The following is a 13,943-nucleotide window of genomic DNA, read 5'->3' on the forward strand; positions in this document are numbered from 1 at the left end:
CTGAACTTTCTACTATAATTCCATGTTTTACTTCCTTTTATACTTATAGGAGACAAGAGAAACAGAGCTTCAAAGAAGTGTTGTTTACAAAACTGAGTGAATGAGTGATACACTTAGATAGTCAATCAGTATTGCTATTAAGTGCTAAGGATCTTGTTCCCCGAAATCTATCAATAACCAAAGGACAGTTCAAGCCATATGTACACTGAGAATAGCCCTGCGGAAAGCAGCCATGCGCCGATCAACAAGGACCGGTATTTGGTTCGTTACGGGGGTAAAAGCTTAGGGCAGATGTATTTCGGAGATACGGGGATCAGCGCACCTGAAAACAAAATCTCAGGTTTATTTAGGAGATGTTTCGGTCGGAAGCTGTGAGCCATGACACAGTTGACACATGTCCCACGCATATAATCGCTGTTCTCTTCACCTTGCCGAAAAAAACCGCGATAAAAATTGAGGCACACATTGGCTGACCCGCTTTAATTTCTCATTTGTCTGAATTAGCTCGAAGGAAGCACTGTCGTCCAGGGCAATGAAGTGGGTGGTCGTTTTGGGTTGTTTGCCCAGTAATTTGCCAGCTCTTGACAAAAGCTTAAATCAAAATCAGCACAAATTCCATTGCTGGGATACTGGCCCTGTAATTTTCCTCGGCGCTTCTGTGCCCTTTACGTGTGTACGATGTATGACCACTGCAACACAAAATGGTTTTTGCCAACCAACCAATGATACTCTGGATTCGATTTAGAAAAGATGATCCACAAATTAATCTTTCCGTCATTGTTGCTTCAGGAGATTCCACTTCACAACTATAACTGTGTATACAATATAATTAAAGAACCATGGAATCACGTTTTGACCGGAGACCAGTGGAAAGAGCACATAGGACACATTTCCAGCCTGATTGCGCAAGCCGAGCTGCCTTTATGCAGTTACTATGATACCTTGTACACGATGTATAAATGCTCTCGCATATCGACGAGAAACATGTAATGCCATTCACTTTTACTCAATCTTCCGTAGACCGCTATTATGGATACCATTTGATACATTTCACCATTTTGTCGTAGTTTTCCTTGATGATATTCCACATTAAAAAACAAAATAACAACTCTAGACCAAAACGTCGACGGTATCTTTTCTTTACCCCTCAGTGATCATCATTAAATAACTCCGATGACCGTTTTTTTAATGCCATTGAAAACGGGTGTTCTTGAAATTATATAGTCCTGATAGCTCATTACTTGTAAACACAACCACGAGGAATATTGGTCTCAGTTAAGGTATTAATATTGCCAAAGTTCATGGTTCGTGAATGTCTTTTACATTAATGTAAACCAGAATTTTGCGTCGTTCCCTGACATTGTTTAATATGGTTGTATATTAAATGTAATGACAGTATAGCGGTTCTAGTCATTCTAAACCAGCGACGTCTAAAAAAATTAAAACTATATCGCTGCATTTGTTTGACTTAAGTTTGGTTAAGCCATGGTGCTATTACAGTTGAACAACAACCATATGAAAGAATAAATAAAAAACTAAAAACGGTGGCACATTCTTCTGCCATTATAACCGTGTCGTTCTGCGCGTCTCTAAGAAGGTTCATGGCGAAGAAACGACCATTGTACCGTTCGTACGCATAGTGTGTGGCCAGAGATCCTTAGCTAATCCATCATACGTTATGTTAGACTGATTAATGGCCTAAGTTTAGATTAATGGACATTAATATAATCCAGATCGTCAACGCGTTGACGGCTTGAAGAGTACCATAAAGGTTCACATGGCCCATATTTCAGCTTTGCTGGTATTCTGTAGACCGTTTACTAGCAGGGCTCTTTTATCTGAAACGAATCGGTAACGTGGAAGGAATCTCCAGCCTCTTTTACCAAAACTCGAGGCTTTCAGGATTCCCTTTCCATAATAGCCACATCTCTTAGAATAGTTCCACCCACGAACGAGAGGGTGTAATTGTGGGTTGTTACAGACAAAGGCTTTCGACATGAGTACTCGTTTGCACTCTGCTGAACTACCAGTTTGGTCATCAATATATGTACGAGCTCTCCCCGATATAAACTATTTCAGCAAGGTTCATGTGGTTATACAAGAATTTTATACTGAGATTTAAATTGTTATAGAACGCAGAACCGCTTTGCACTGTATTTATTTATTTTTTTTTATTTTATTGGCCTCACTCTCAAAAGACTCAGTAAGCCAAGTTACGGAGTTCATAACTGTAACAAATGGATACTATAATTAATAAATGAACTCAGTGTAAAAGTTAAACGGACTGAATGTAAATTGTAATAAAATCTTAAGCCTGTGCCAGTGTGAAACAAATAGCTCAGTAAATTTACCCAATAATAACAAAGACTGTCTCGTTCAGTATGATAGTAAAACGTGGCTAATCAGTTGCAGTAGTTGGGACAACATGTGTGTTGGTTAGTTAAATGCTATTGGGGCAAGTGAAAACTTGGTTAAATATGGGGAAAAAAGAGGAGAAAGATTTCAAAAATCGAAATAGGCCACAGCCATGCCGATTGTCCATTGGACCTTGCCTTAGTGGTGGCGCCTAAGCCTGGTTGCGTAAGACACGGATCCTATCAAGACGTCTCGGAACAGATCCGCGGTCCAGAAAAAAAAAATCAAGTTACTCCGAAAACAAACTGTGACTAGTTAATTCCGTGATTGCGGAAATGGGTGCTCGGCGCCTTGGGTGGTGTTCTGGGCTGGATGTTTTTTGTTCTCCCAGTGATAGAGAGTTGAAAAATACGGGGCTCCTGGGCAGAAATAATAGAGCCTGTATTCACAAGGATTTGCTCAATCAATCTTCTGATAAGGCAAAGACGGACGCAAAGGTTTTCACCCATGTCGATCAGAGCTTTCAGCGGTATCACGGGATCCGTTACGTTGCTGTCGTTCACTGACCTTATTTTTCTGCCGACCGACTAAAACAGACCCTATTGGGCGTTCAAATCACTGGCGACAAAACTCGAACTGACCTCTGAGATTTATCAGCTTGAAAAGGGTTGATGAGGGCGGAGTGGAATTATAGGGTGGGGTTATTAAACGACAGTTCCTTGTCCGGTTCGCTTTGATCTCAGAAGAGACAAAAAAAATCTAGGTGGAGCTTAGCGAAGAGTGGCAAATATCACACGGAACTTCAAGTGTGGCTCTATTTTCAAGGAGTGATGGTTTATTCATTTATTTATTTGAATGTTTATTTGAGTTTTACGCAGTGCTTAAAAATATTAAACTGATACGGCGGCGGACAGCATTATGGTTGGACGACCGGATATAAAGCTAGCATATAAAGCAGGTCTCGAACTCACATCGACCACATTGGCTAGAGGATGCTCGGTCATTGTGCTGCCTTAAACCACTAAAATCGTTTAACATCTTTTATCTCGGCAATTTGTGGATATGTGTATAATGCCATCCGTTTACGGGCTGGTTTTATTCTCGCGTATTGGGAGATTGGGCCTCCGTGGCCGAGGGGATTAGCCGGCCAGCACGGCGCAATGACCCAGGACTCTCCCACCAATGCGGTCGCTCTGAGTTGACAGCTTATGCTGGCTTCCTCTACGGCCCTATGTGGGAAGGTCTGTAGCAATCTGCGGATGGTCGTGGGTTCCCTCGGGCTCTGCCCGGTTTCCTTCCAATATAATGCTGACCGCCGTCGTATAAATGAAATATCCTTGAGTAAGACTTACGTAAAACATCAACCAAATCAAATTTGTTTGGGCTCTTTTGCCTTTTCGTTATCTGCGAACACATTTACCAAGCGACGACATACATCTCTGCTTAAATAATAAATGAAAGACATTTACAAGGTTGGTGAACCCTTTCTGTTGACATAATTCAGGATTACTAAAGAGAATGTTTGAAGAAGACCAACAATGTGAACAAATGTTCGAACCAACTTTAAACATATTTTCCTTCATGAAAACCGATCACGACTATTTCCAACTCGATAGATAGTTGGCCGCTATGTAAACAAGGAGAGGGCTTTCAGTTAACATTAGGACTCCTGCTTTGGTTCGCACTTTTGCCGTACTTTTTGTACGAAGCCCTACTTTACCTCATAGTATTGTTGCAAATCTTTCATCTCCGTTGAATTTCGCCTGGAGGTACAAAGCTTCACAACCGTATGGCTCATACAGTACTTATCAGCGGCAAAGAGATTATTCCATCATCTTAGCTCCTATATACAACTACGCTATTCACATGTGTCCAATGTTATTGGTAGGGCAAATATTGACATAATTATTATCGTATTATGCAAGTCCATTAGAGATGTTTACTGCTCAAATTGTATCTCAGAACTGACTAGACATAATTGTATAAGCAGGTGGTGTGTATATTTGACGGATAAAAAGAATTACCCTGGTTTCTCTGGCTTAACTCACATCGTAATAGTTCTTTTTTTGCGTATCCACGAGACGCCATTGTACTAGTTTGCTGAGTCTAATGGCTCTCCCGCAGTATTTTGTAAGCAAATGTTCCTTAAGCAAATAGTTTCAACTGTAAAAATGATTATTGTATTATTATCATTAGTTCATTTTATACACATATGTATGTTCATCGGGTTTTTTCATGACTTTCTGTTCCATTCATATCATTGTAGTGACATGCACTGTTCAACTTGTAACTTAAAAATATAACAAAAGACTTAGAGCCATACAGTGTAAAACTAGACCATCGATAACAACGTGATAATTGGCAAAAGGTCACGCGTAACAGGAGAAATCCGACCTCCTGTCAGTTTACCTCAGGTAGCGTCTTATTCTAACATACAGATGTATAAACTACAGGCATTCTAGAGGCACGGTTAAGGCAGAAATAGGTACAAAAAATGCAGTGATATTCATAGGAATTTATTACACATCACTGGTTTAGAATTACACGAAATGTTGTGTTGTCATCACAATTAACACACAATAACATTAAAACAACGCAAAAAAAGCACAACTGTACAGGCTCACTGAAGGAAGACCAAAAATTATGCTTGGGATGTTTTCATTTAGCTGGGTTATATTCCCCATATTCCCTTCATTCATGTTTAAACTGGGATTTTTTGTTACAGACAATCCTGTTAACTACAAACTGGTATATTAACCCTAAGTATGTTTCTGGTTTACAGCTCGGTTAGACGGAGTGAAGACCTACATGACGTTACGCCGAGTTCCTTTACGCCTCCAAGACCGAGTCATCAAATGGTTTGACTATCTTTGGATGTCAAATAAATCAGCGGACGAGGAAAAGACGTTGAGTTTGTTACCTGACAAACTGAAAGCTGAGATAGCCATCCATGTACATCTAGATACGTTAAAACGGGTGGAGATATTCCAAAAGACTGAAGCTGGGTTTTTGTGCGAACTTGTGTTAAGGTTGCGACCTGTGCTATTTTCACCTGGTGATTATATATGCAGGAAAGGTGGGTTTTGCTGGTGTTCTTTTTATATCTTTGCGTGGTGGATTTTGTGATAGGTAAAAATGTAACGCCAATGCAAATTATTAATTACTATAGTATGTATGACATCTGCCATAGGCGACATCAGTGTACATATACGTTACCCCATTGTACCTGAGAGAACTCATTAATATTTCGTAATATGTACCCTGCCATCACAGGGCCAAATGTAAAATGATTGAATTTGATACGTGCACGCGCCAGGATCAACCAAGGATTCCACGGCAAATCAACGGAAGCAACTTAGGTTTGATCGGCTGATTACCTCCCTTTGTTGTCCCATCTATTATGGGTATGTTCTAAAATTGTTTTTTTAAGAGGATTATTTCAGCTTTATCATTGCTTTATTTCGTATTCTCGGCTTTCAGTTTCGAGTATTACATTTCTATTAGGAAATGAAGAGGAAAGATTTTTTTATAGAAACTCGATATAGCAGACATGACACTGTTAAAACGGTGATCATACAATCTTGCTTAGCCAGGAAATTAATGCAACAGTTCTCGAAAAGACTCGATTATGAGTTCTAAATGGGCGTGTTTGTCTATTAGAAATAATGTAAAACCAATGTTATGAACTGCGACCTATTTGCATTTAATCTATTATTTCAGAATAATACTTGACTTTCTATTTCAAGTCAAATCCCTTGAGATTTGAAATTGTTCATTCGAATCCATATTCTCAATGTGTTATTGATCTAATGAAGCATACAAGACCTTACTCCATTACTCCTAGAATAGCCTAATTTCCTACCTAGCCTTGTATAGTTGTGAAATTGTATTTGTTCCCTTTAGTGCTTTGACTGATCCTACCCCATTCGTTTTTCCCAATCGTGATGACGGTCGTAAAAGTGAATTATTCTTAACTATTGATCAATCCCGAGTAAAATAACAGGAAAGCACACATCAACTTACCCCTTGTATTCAAATGGGAATCTCATCCCGCGTAAAGGGGACTCGGGCTCAAGCTGGATTGACCACTGTTGTGTTGTAATGCGCGAGTTCCGCGTTACCAGTTTGACCATAAATCGTCGTCGCAAAGCCGGGTATGAACAACATACACCATATATATTTTTTGATGCGATTGGTGTTTTACGCCGTACTTCAGAATATTTCACTTATACGACGGCGGCAAGCATTATGGTGGCAGGAAACAGACAACATTGCGACAAATGTCCCACAAAGTTACTATTAGTTACAAGTAGTATATGCAATAAGGGTTCTGGCACACCCTCCCCTGGGGCCCTCCCCTGGGGCCCTCCCATCGGCAAATAGAGGCTCCCAGCCCCTTCTCGGGTCGCAGAATAGGGGTTCTGGCACACCCTCCGCTGGGGCCCTCCCAGAACAAATAGAGGCTCCCAGCCTCATTTCGTGAAAAGATATAAGCATATTAGCCACACCCTCAGCCACAATAAGGGTTCTGGCACACCCTCCCCTGGGGTCCTCCCCATAACAAATAGAGACTCCCAACCCCCATTCTCTACTTCCCCCATAACGCCCCCCCCCCCCCTTATGGTTTTAAAAAAATCGTACGCAGTTTATTTAATCAGGCGTTTTGAATTACAATCACTTGCACATGTTGTTCTATTTACTTGCACATTTTCACGTAGAATGGCACGAGTGTAAGGCTTGTTAGGGCTGGACCAAGAAATCACAACATCACCCATAGCAAGTATGGCCGTTATCTATATGGAAGCTTCCCCCAAATAAATCCATGGCCCTTAATGGCAGCTTCCTAGCAACCCCATCGGTAATCGAACCGTCACGTCAAAGATTCACGCTATTCAATCACACCGTCGTAATTAAAGAAGGGAAAACTTTCTCGGCCTATTTCTACTTTCATATAGATGACTCCATTGGCAGCCTGTAAATTACTAATAACGATTATATTTCCACATTAACTCGGCAGATGTCGATAAAGCTGGCAGAATTTTGAATGTCAGCAAATGTCAACGCCTTGTACCAGGCTTGATTCATGGCCGACGCAGTAATGATCATCTCTATGTATTAATTCTTCAAGCTGACAGCAATGGTGGTATAACAGCGTGCTTAAAGCTGTAATCGGTTTTTATGGATACATATTTTATTAGTCAGTTTCTGCTCATGGCGAGGCACCTTTTAAAAACTAACATTAAACCAACATCTTCGCCTAATTCTTTTCCGCCCAGAGCTGAAAGCTTTTGATAAGTACAAAGGTTGACGCAAGCGTTAAACATTAGGATTTCTAGTGTATTTTCTGTGCAAAGCATTACCTTTAGAATTGCCAGATGTGTTTACATGGTTATTGTCTTCATTACATTAATCTCATTGTATATTCAACAAAATGTGTGAAGAAGAGGAAGGATTACCTTGGACTCTGCAGTTCGGGCTCAATTTAGAACTTTCGTGGGCTAATGCCCATCACAAATGAATAGGAACACGTTCTCATCAGGCTGGTGTCATGTTTAGAGTTTTCGGCATGTCGTTGCAGTGAGGCAGCATCATGAATAGGTTAGAAAAAGAATGGCATTCCTCAGGTTTTGAGAACCAATGGCATACCATTTCGCGCCCATTGTTCTCTTGCCGAGTGCACTTACCACTCTATCTCTTCACTATGTATTGTGTATTGCCAATGACGTGATGTGACTACTTCGTATGACAGACACGTAAAATAACCAACACAGTACAGCTTAAGTTGGATTTACTTTTGAAAGATTTTCCATCGTAAAATTAGTGAAATAACGTTATTGTCAAGCGACGTTGAATCCAATAATGAACTATAATAATTGCATGTTACCTGTTTCTTTTCACAGGTGAGGTTGGCAAGGATATGTATATAGTGAACAGGGGTCGTCTTCATGTGGTGGCCGATAATGGTAAGACTGTGCTTGCCACCCTAAAACCGGGCAGTTACTTCGGAGAAATCAGTATTCTTAACATGGGTACAGCGGGTAACAGGCGGACAGCTTCCGTAAGGTCCGTCGGGTACTCCGACCTATTTTGTTTATCCAAACAGGACCTCTGGGACGTCTTGAAAGAATATCCGGCAGCCAGGGTAAAACTGGAAGCGATTGCTGTGAAAAGATTAGAAAAATATAAGAAACAACCATTAGAAAAAGGTAAGTGTGTTTTACTGAGCAATGCTGTCTTGTATCCATATCTGAGTGGCCATTGTTCCTATGGGGGTATTTATTTATTTATTTGGGGGCTTTCGTGGCCGAGGTGATTAGCGTGTCAGCGGGACGTAATGGCCCTAGGAGCCTCGCTGTGAGTTCAAGTCCAGCTACTGCTGGCATCCATTCAGGCCGTACGTGGGAAGGTTTGACAGCGGATGGTCGTGGGTTCCCCATGGGCTTTGCCTGGTTTCCTCCCACCACAATTCTGGCCGCAGTCGTATAATAGTATTATTGAGTATCAGGTAAAACACCATTGAAATAAATAAATTTATTTACTGGATGGAAATTGTATGCCTTACTCAAGAATACTTCGGTCAGCATTATGGTGGGAGGAATCGTTCTTCAGTAATACATGAAATATATGGCTAAGCGTACTTACGATAAATCGCCATCTCAAAAACAGGAATGAGCAACAGACTACACAGAATTCCTTTAGGTTTCATGTACACATGATTGCTGAGTTACTTGCGCAATAAATGAGCAATAGACTGCAAAGCATAGGTCAGAATTACTATAGGTTTCAAATACGTGATATACATCTAGGTCTCAGTGGGAATATCTGCTTGTGTTAAACCAATGTTATTCTCGACAGCCACGCACAATTAAGAAGGTTCGTGCATTTCACGTAAATCTTTCTGAAACCTAGAACTTTAGACTCGAGTGGAAAAATACAGAGACAAACAATCGTTGTAGCAAGTTATATATCGGCACATGCTTTTGTCCACCTGATGGCTGTTCTGCACATAAACAATCAACCTGCTGTCTGGCGCACACAAGATATGAGTAATAGCACCTGATAACTATCAACAGAGAAATTACACTTATTGGACGTTTATTTATACCTCGATCAACATTTTTTTCAACCCTCTAAGCAGTAATTTTTCATTGTCAGTTATATATTGAATGGACTCGTTTAATGGACCACGCCAGCTTCGCGATCTAAACGTGTCAGTGCTAAGCTGAATCTGTTTTGTTAATCTATGTCACATCTCTCTCGGTTTGTTAGAGAACCAGGAAGTTTCATTAGAAGTACACATGTAGCAGCTCATGGTGTGTTTTGTCCCCTACGTCTATTACACTTAGGACATATTTAATTTATAATCATGGTAATATACTATCGGTTTTTTTGGGTATGTTCAAGTAAATTATGACGAATATTAAAGTTTTCAATAAATTTTACAATCTGTGAAAATCGTACCAGCATGCGACATGTTTAAGGGATTTTAAGGTTTGTCGTTGAAACATTTAGTAATTTTCAGTCTAGCAAGAGAATGTGTCGAAAATGATGATGGATTCATCTCCCGCGCACAAAAAAGTGGCGGTTTCTTCTCATTTAATTATCGTTGTATCAATTCTCTTCTCCGAAATTTAAGTCAAAAAGTTTGTCAGATACTTAGTCGTGCTTTAGTTCCGTCTCATCCGTCCAGAAGACTGCATTCGAGCAAGTTGCTTCGCTTAAATCAACCTGAGTAATCATATTAGAATAACTGTAAAGCTTGTACGTTTTACGAAGAATTGCAGTAACTAGATATAACTATCAAAACTATTGTTTTCTTCTTTATTCTTAGCTGCCATTAGTAGAAGCAAAAGCACTCCTGGGCTCGTGGAGTCTGCGGGTAAAATCCCTCTGGAAGCTATGTTTGTCGCACGACACCACACGCTGCCTCCTGGACTTATCCAACAAGCCCGCCCATCCAAGCCAAGTCCGACTTCCAGTGAAAGCAACGTTCGGCCCAATGATGGCCAGGACGGTATTCTTTTGCAAACTACCTCTGAGCCAACGCTTCATCCAGGCGAAGACTTCGACCAGGTGGCAATTACGGTCATAACAAACTCTGCGTCGACTCTCGCCGCGGTGCCTACTGACTCTACTCCTCAACGGTCGCCCTTACCCAGCGAGGGCACTTGTGTCTCCTTTACGCCACCCCTCTCTCCAAGACCGCAAATGTCGGCGGAAATGTCCGCCACAAACATCCTTAATATCAGTGCCACCTTGCCATCGGCACTGCCCGGTCATATCCCCCGTATGGCAGTATCCCCCTCACCCGACCAGGGTAGCCCCTATCATCGTCCCTCTCCCCACGTGCCACCCTTCCCCCCTACCCCAACTCATCTGTCCCCTTACGCTACGCCGTACTGTGGTTCGAGCTACCCGCCTTCACCTAGCTATTTATCCGGCTCCACCACGTTCGCCTCGCTTTCAACTCAGCCAAGTCATCATTTAGCAGCGCCACCTGGTGTTCAAATACCCATGCAGCAGGGAGGCTATCATCACTTGTCCGGCAGCGTCTCGCCAGTCACGCCGTCACGTGACCCATCACACGAGATACTTTTACAGGAGATTACTCGGCTGAGAGAGAGACTCGTTACCTTGGAAACAGAAAACGCTTCCATGAGTATAAAACTAAATCAACAGCAATGGGAAGTTCAACATCGATTGGCAGAAATAGAAATGCATATTTGTGGAAGCGAAAGTCCCGGGAGCACAGCTAGTGGAGAGGACCCGGAGAAAAAGTGTGAGCCCACAAACAAAGAGTCAGTGATTTAAAACAAATGTGTATGCTGATATCCCAGTTGATTATTACATGGGTTTGTGTGGGATACTTTTTCCGGGACGAGTCATTTCTTTCTCCCTTAAGAAAAAAAGAAGAAAAAAAGACTTAGACTTAGGAACAAACACCGACGATTCTGCACAACAATTTTTTTATTCCAATATCTACGGATTGTGAGTTCAAAATTACCGGCTGACCAGTTTCATCATTAATAGTGTACCAGGTTGAAGTTATCCCGATGCTCGGATCCAAGATTCGATTCAATTTCCTTGATCTCCCTTGACGTTTCGTGCTGCTACCTCAAAAGGGGAGATAACCCAGGTTGTACATTGCCTATTTACGTCGATTTCTTCCAAATTCCATCATTACATGTTCAAACAGATCTCGGCATACGTCTGTATAACGATTACATATTCCTACGCGGTGCCAAGTTACTTTTGTTTTCTGTTTCTCCCTTCATTTTATACTTTATTGTCATATTTATTTAACTGTTGAAACAATCTGTTACGAGTGCGTATTCCTTTACGCGTATGTACGCTCAGACGAGATCATTTTCTTGATATCGTCCGGCATAGTAATAACAGTTGGGGTGATGGTGATATCATTATTTTATTTTATCTTTTTACAAAGTGGTAAATTTATTTTCAAAACCCTGTGATATAATGAGTGAGCGTGTGCAAAGCAGTATATCCATGACTTGTAAATTATATACATCGTGGGACAGGGGAACAGCATGGCTGTATTAAAAAGGAAAACAAAGTTTACAAATACGTACAATTCTATACATATAAAATATATATATATGTTACAAAATATATATATATATATATATATATATATATATATTCCATGAAGAGTCTAAATCGGAGTATGGAAGGGTGTTGGAAGCTCATCTCTTAATACCTTTTGATGTGATTATTGCTTAAAGGCATGTGTAGCAAAACGAAAGGGTTGTTTCTGTGTTGGTACGTGTTCTGTTAAGTTTGACTGCATGTAGGTAATATGCTTTATACACTGTTCTTCTATTTTCAATTGCTTTCTTTCTATTTAAAACATTACGATGGCCTGAGAAATCATTGACAGTAGGCCTACTGTGGCGAATAACTGTATACCGTCCCAGCCAGGTATATCTATATAGTTCTTTGCGTGGTCAGCGGATGTGGTTAGAGCCGTTGTGTCAGTAACAGGTAGAAACAACTTCGTGAAAACCAGAAAGATTTGACTTTTATTGGCGTTGCAATGTTTTGTTTCCAATTGTTATGTCTTTGTCGATGTCCTTAAATTAACGATTTTATGTCCGTTGATATCTTTTATTATTTTTATTCTAGAATATATTTATCAATCGTATGTTTAAACACAGTCATGATCGTTATTTCTAACTAATATACAGTCGTTGAATCGTTGATGGACTGTTTTAGGTTTTCTGGCTTCACAGTCTTGATTGGTGTCGCTATACGTTGACCAGAATGCTCCAAGCTAAAAACCCAATGAGCTGGACACATCATCTCTTTATGACACCGTTTAAACCAGGCATAGAGAGTTGAGATATAAAGGTAAATTTATTTACCCCTGGCTGGTGATTTTGGGGTTTTGGCTCATTGTCCCGTTTGTTGGGTTATATTTCAACGGTTTCTTCATGCGCTAGATGCAAATGTATTTAGATCTGTCCTGTTAAACACCAAATTCGATTTTATTTTACCCATACCACGGCAATAATTTTATCGATGAGGGAAACCGAAGAGTGCCATGTAAACCACATACCGCAGGCAATATTTAAACAGATTTGAAGACAACCAGGTCGGATCATACCAAAGACTTTAAAAATGGTACCTGCTGCCTCGCTAGGTGCCCTGTGTCAATATAATGTGACTGGATGGGGTGTCATGTCTGCTGTCTTCGGCATGGCATTTCAGTGGCTGCAGCACTTTGTTGGCATGGAGAAAAGAAGGCACACTATGTGTACACACACTTAATGACTCCTCGTCGGCATATAACTAAAAAATTGTTAAGTAGGCCTACAGCATAAAAATCCCTCAAAATCCATGCCTACATGATTTTTTTATTCATATGATAGCAATTATTTTTTGTATGGGGGAAACCGGAAAGTCCCGAGGTAAATCACATTCCTCAAGCAATATATGTCCAAGCGATTTAAAGACAAGCATCTTAACCATTACGACTCTGGTTCTAACGGTACTTTTTGCTGCCTTGATTGACGCTCAGCTATGGAAGCCGATAGAGAACATCTCGTTACCTGGACCTTTCTAATACAGGGCGAGTCAGCGAGTTAGGGAGGTAGCCAGGTAGTGAGACAGCGAGAAGACTTACCTCACTTCGCTACCTCGGTCTTTGCAAAGGTCGAGATAACAAGGGAGCAAGATTATGTTTTATCGCGCTACCTCGCTATCTCGCATCGCTACCCCGCTGCCTCGCTACCTCGCCATATCCCTTCGCTACCTCGCTGCCTCGCTGCCTCGCCCTAAATCAGAAAGGTCGAGGTAGCCAAGTAGTGAGATGTCTATCGGCTTCTATACTCAGCACTAAAAGATTAAAGCAAGAAAACAGAGCTGATTTAGGTAACAGGTCTAGTGTCTCCAGTATGATAATTTAAGGGCTGCAGCACTTTGGCGGCATTGACTTGCCCTACCAAAAGAAGGCACACTATATGAACACACAGCTAATGAGTCTACGTTTGTTATGACTGAATAATTTGTAAGCACACAAAAAATTCGACCATTGTAAATTTCCGGTCCAAAGAAAGATCCCATTTAGA

The 13,943-nt window shown here is 40.9% G+C and overlaps 1 protein-coding gene across 1 annotated transcript in view; it reads left to right on the forward strand.

The window, feature by feature from the left end:
- LOC135479396 (cyclic nucleotide-gated cation channel beta-3-like) overlaps window positions 1–11,892 on the forward strand; it is a 75,524-nt gene extending 63,632 nt beyond the window's left edge. Inside the window, exons 2-4 of the mRNA XM_064759219.1 lie at window positions 5,138–5,431; window positions 8,256–8,561; window positions 10,187–11,892. Of these exons, the coding sequence (XP_064615289.1) occupies window positions 5,138–5,431; window positions 8,256–8,561; window positions 10,187–11,166 (1,580 nt within the window). The 3' untranslated portion in view covers window positions 11,167–11,892. The remainder of the gene's footprint in view (window positions 1–5,137; window positions 5,432–8,255; window positions 8,562–10,186) is intronic.
- The last annotated feature ends 2,051 nt before the right edge of the window (window positions 11,893–13,943 follow it).

The sequence above is a fragment of the Liolophura sinensis genome, chromosome 12 (genome assembly GCF_032854445.1).
Source record: "Liolophura sinensis isolate JHLJ2023 chromosome 12, CUHK_Ljap_v2, whole genome shotgun sequence".
NCBI classification, from domain to species: domain Eukaryota; kingdom Metazoa; phylum Mollusca; class Polyplacophora; order Chitonida; family Chitonidae; genus Liolophura; species Liolophura sinensis.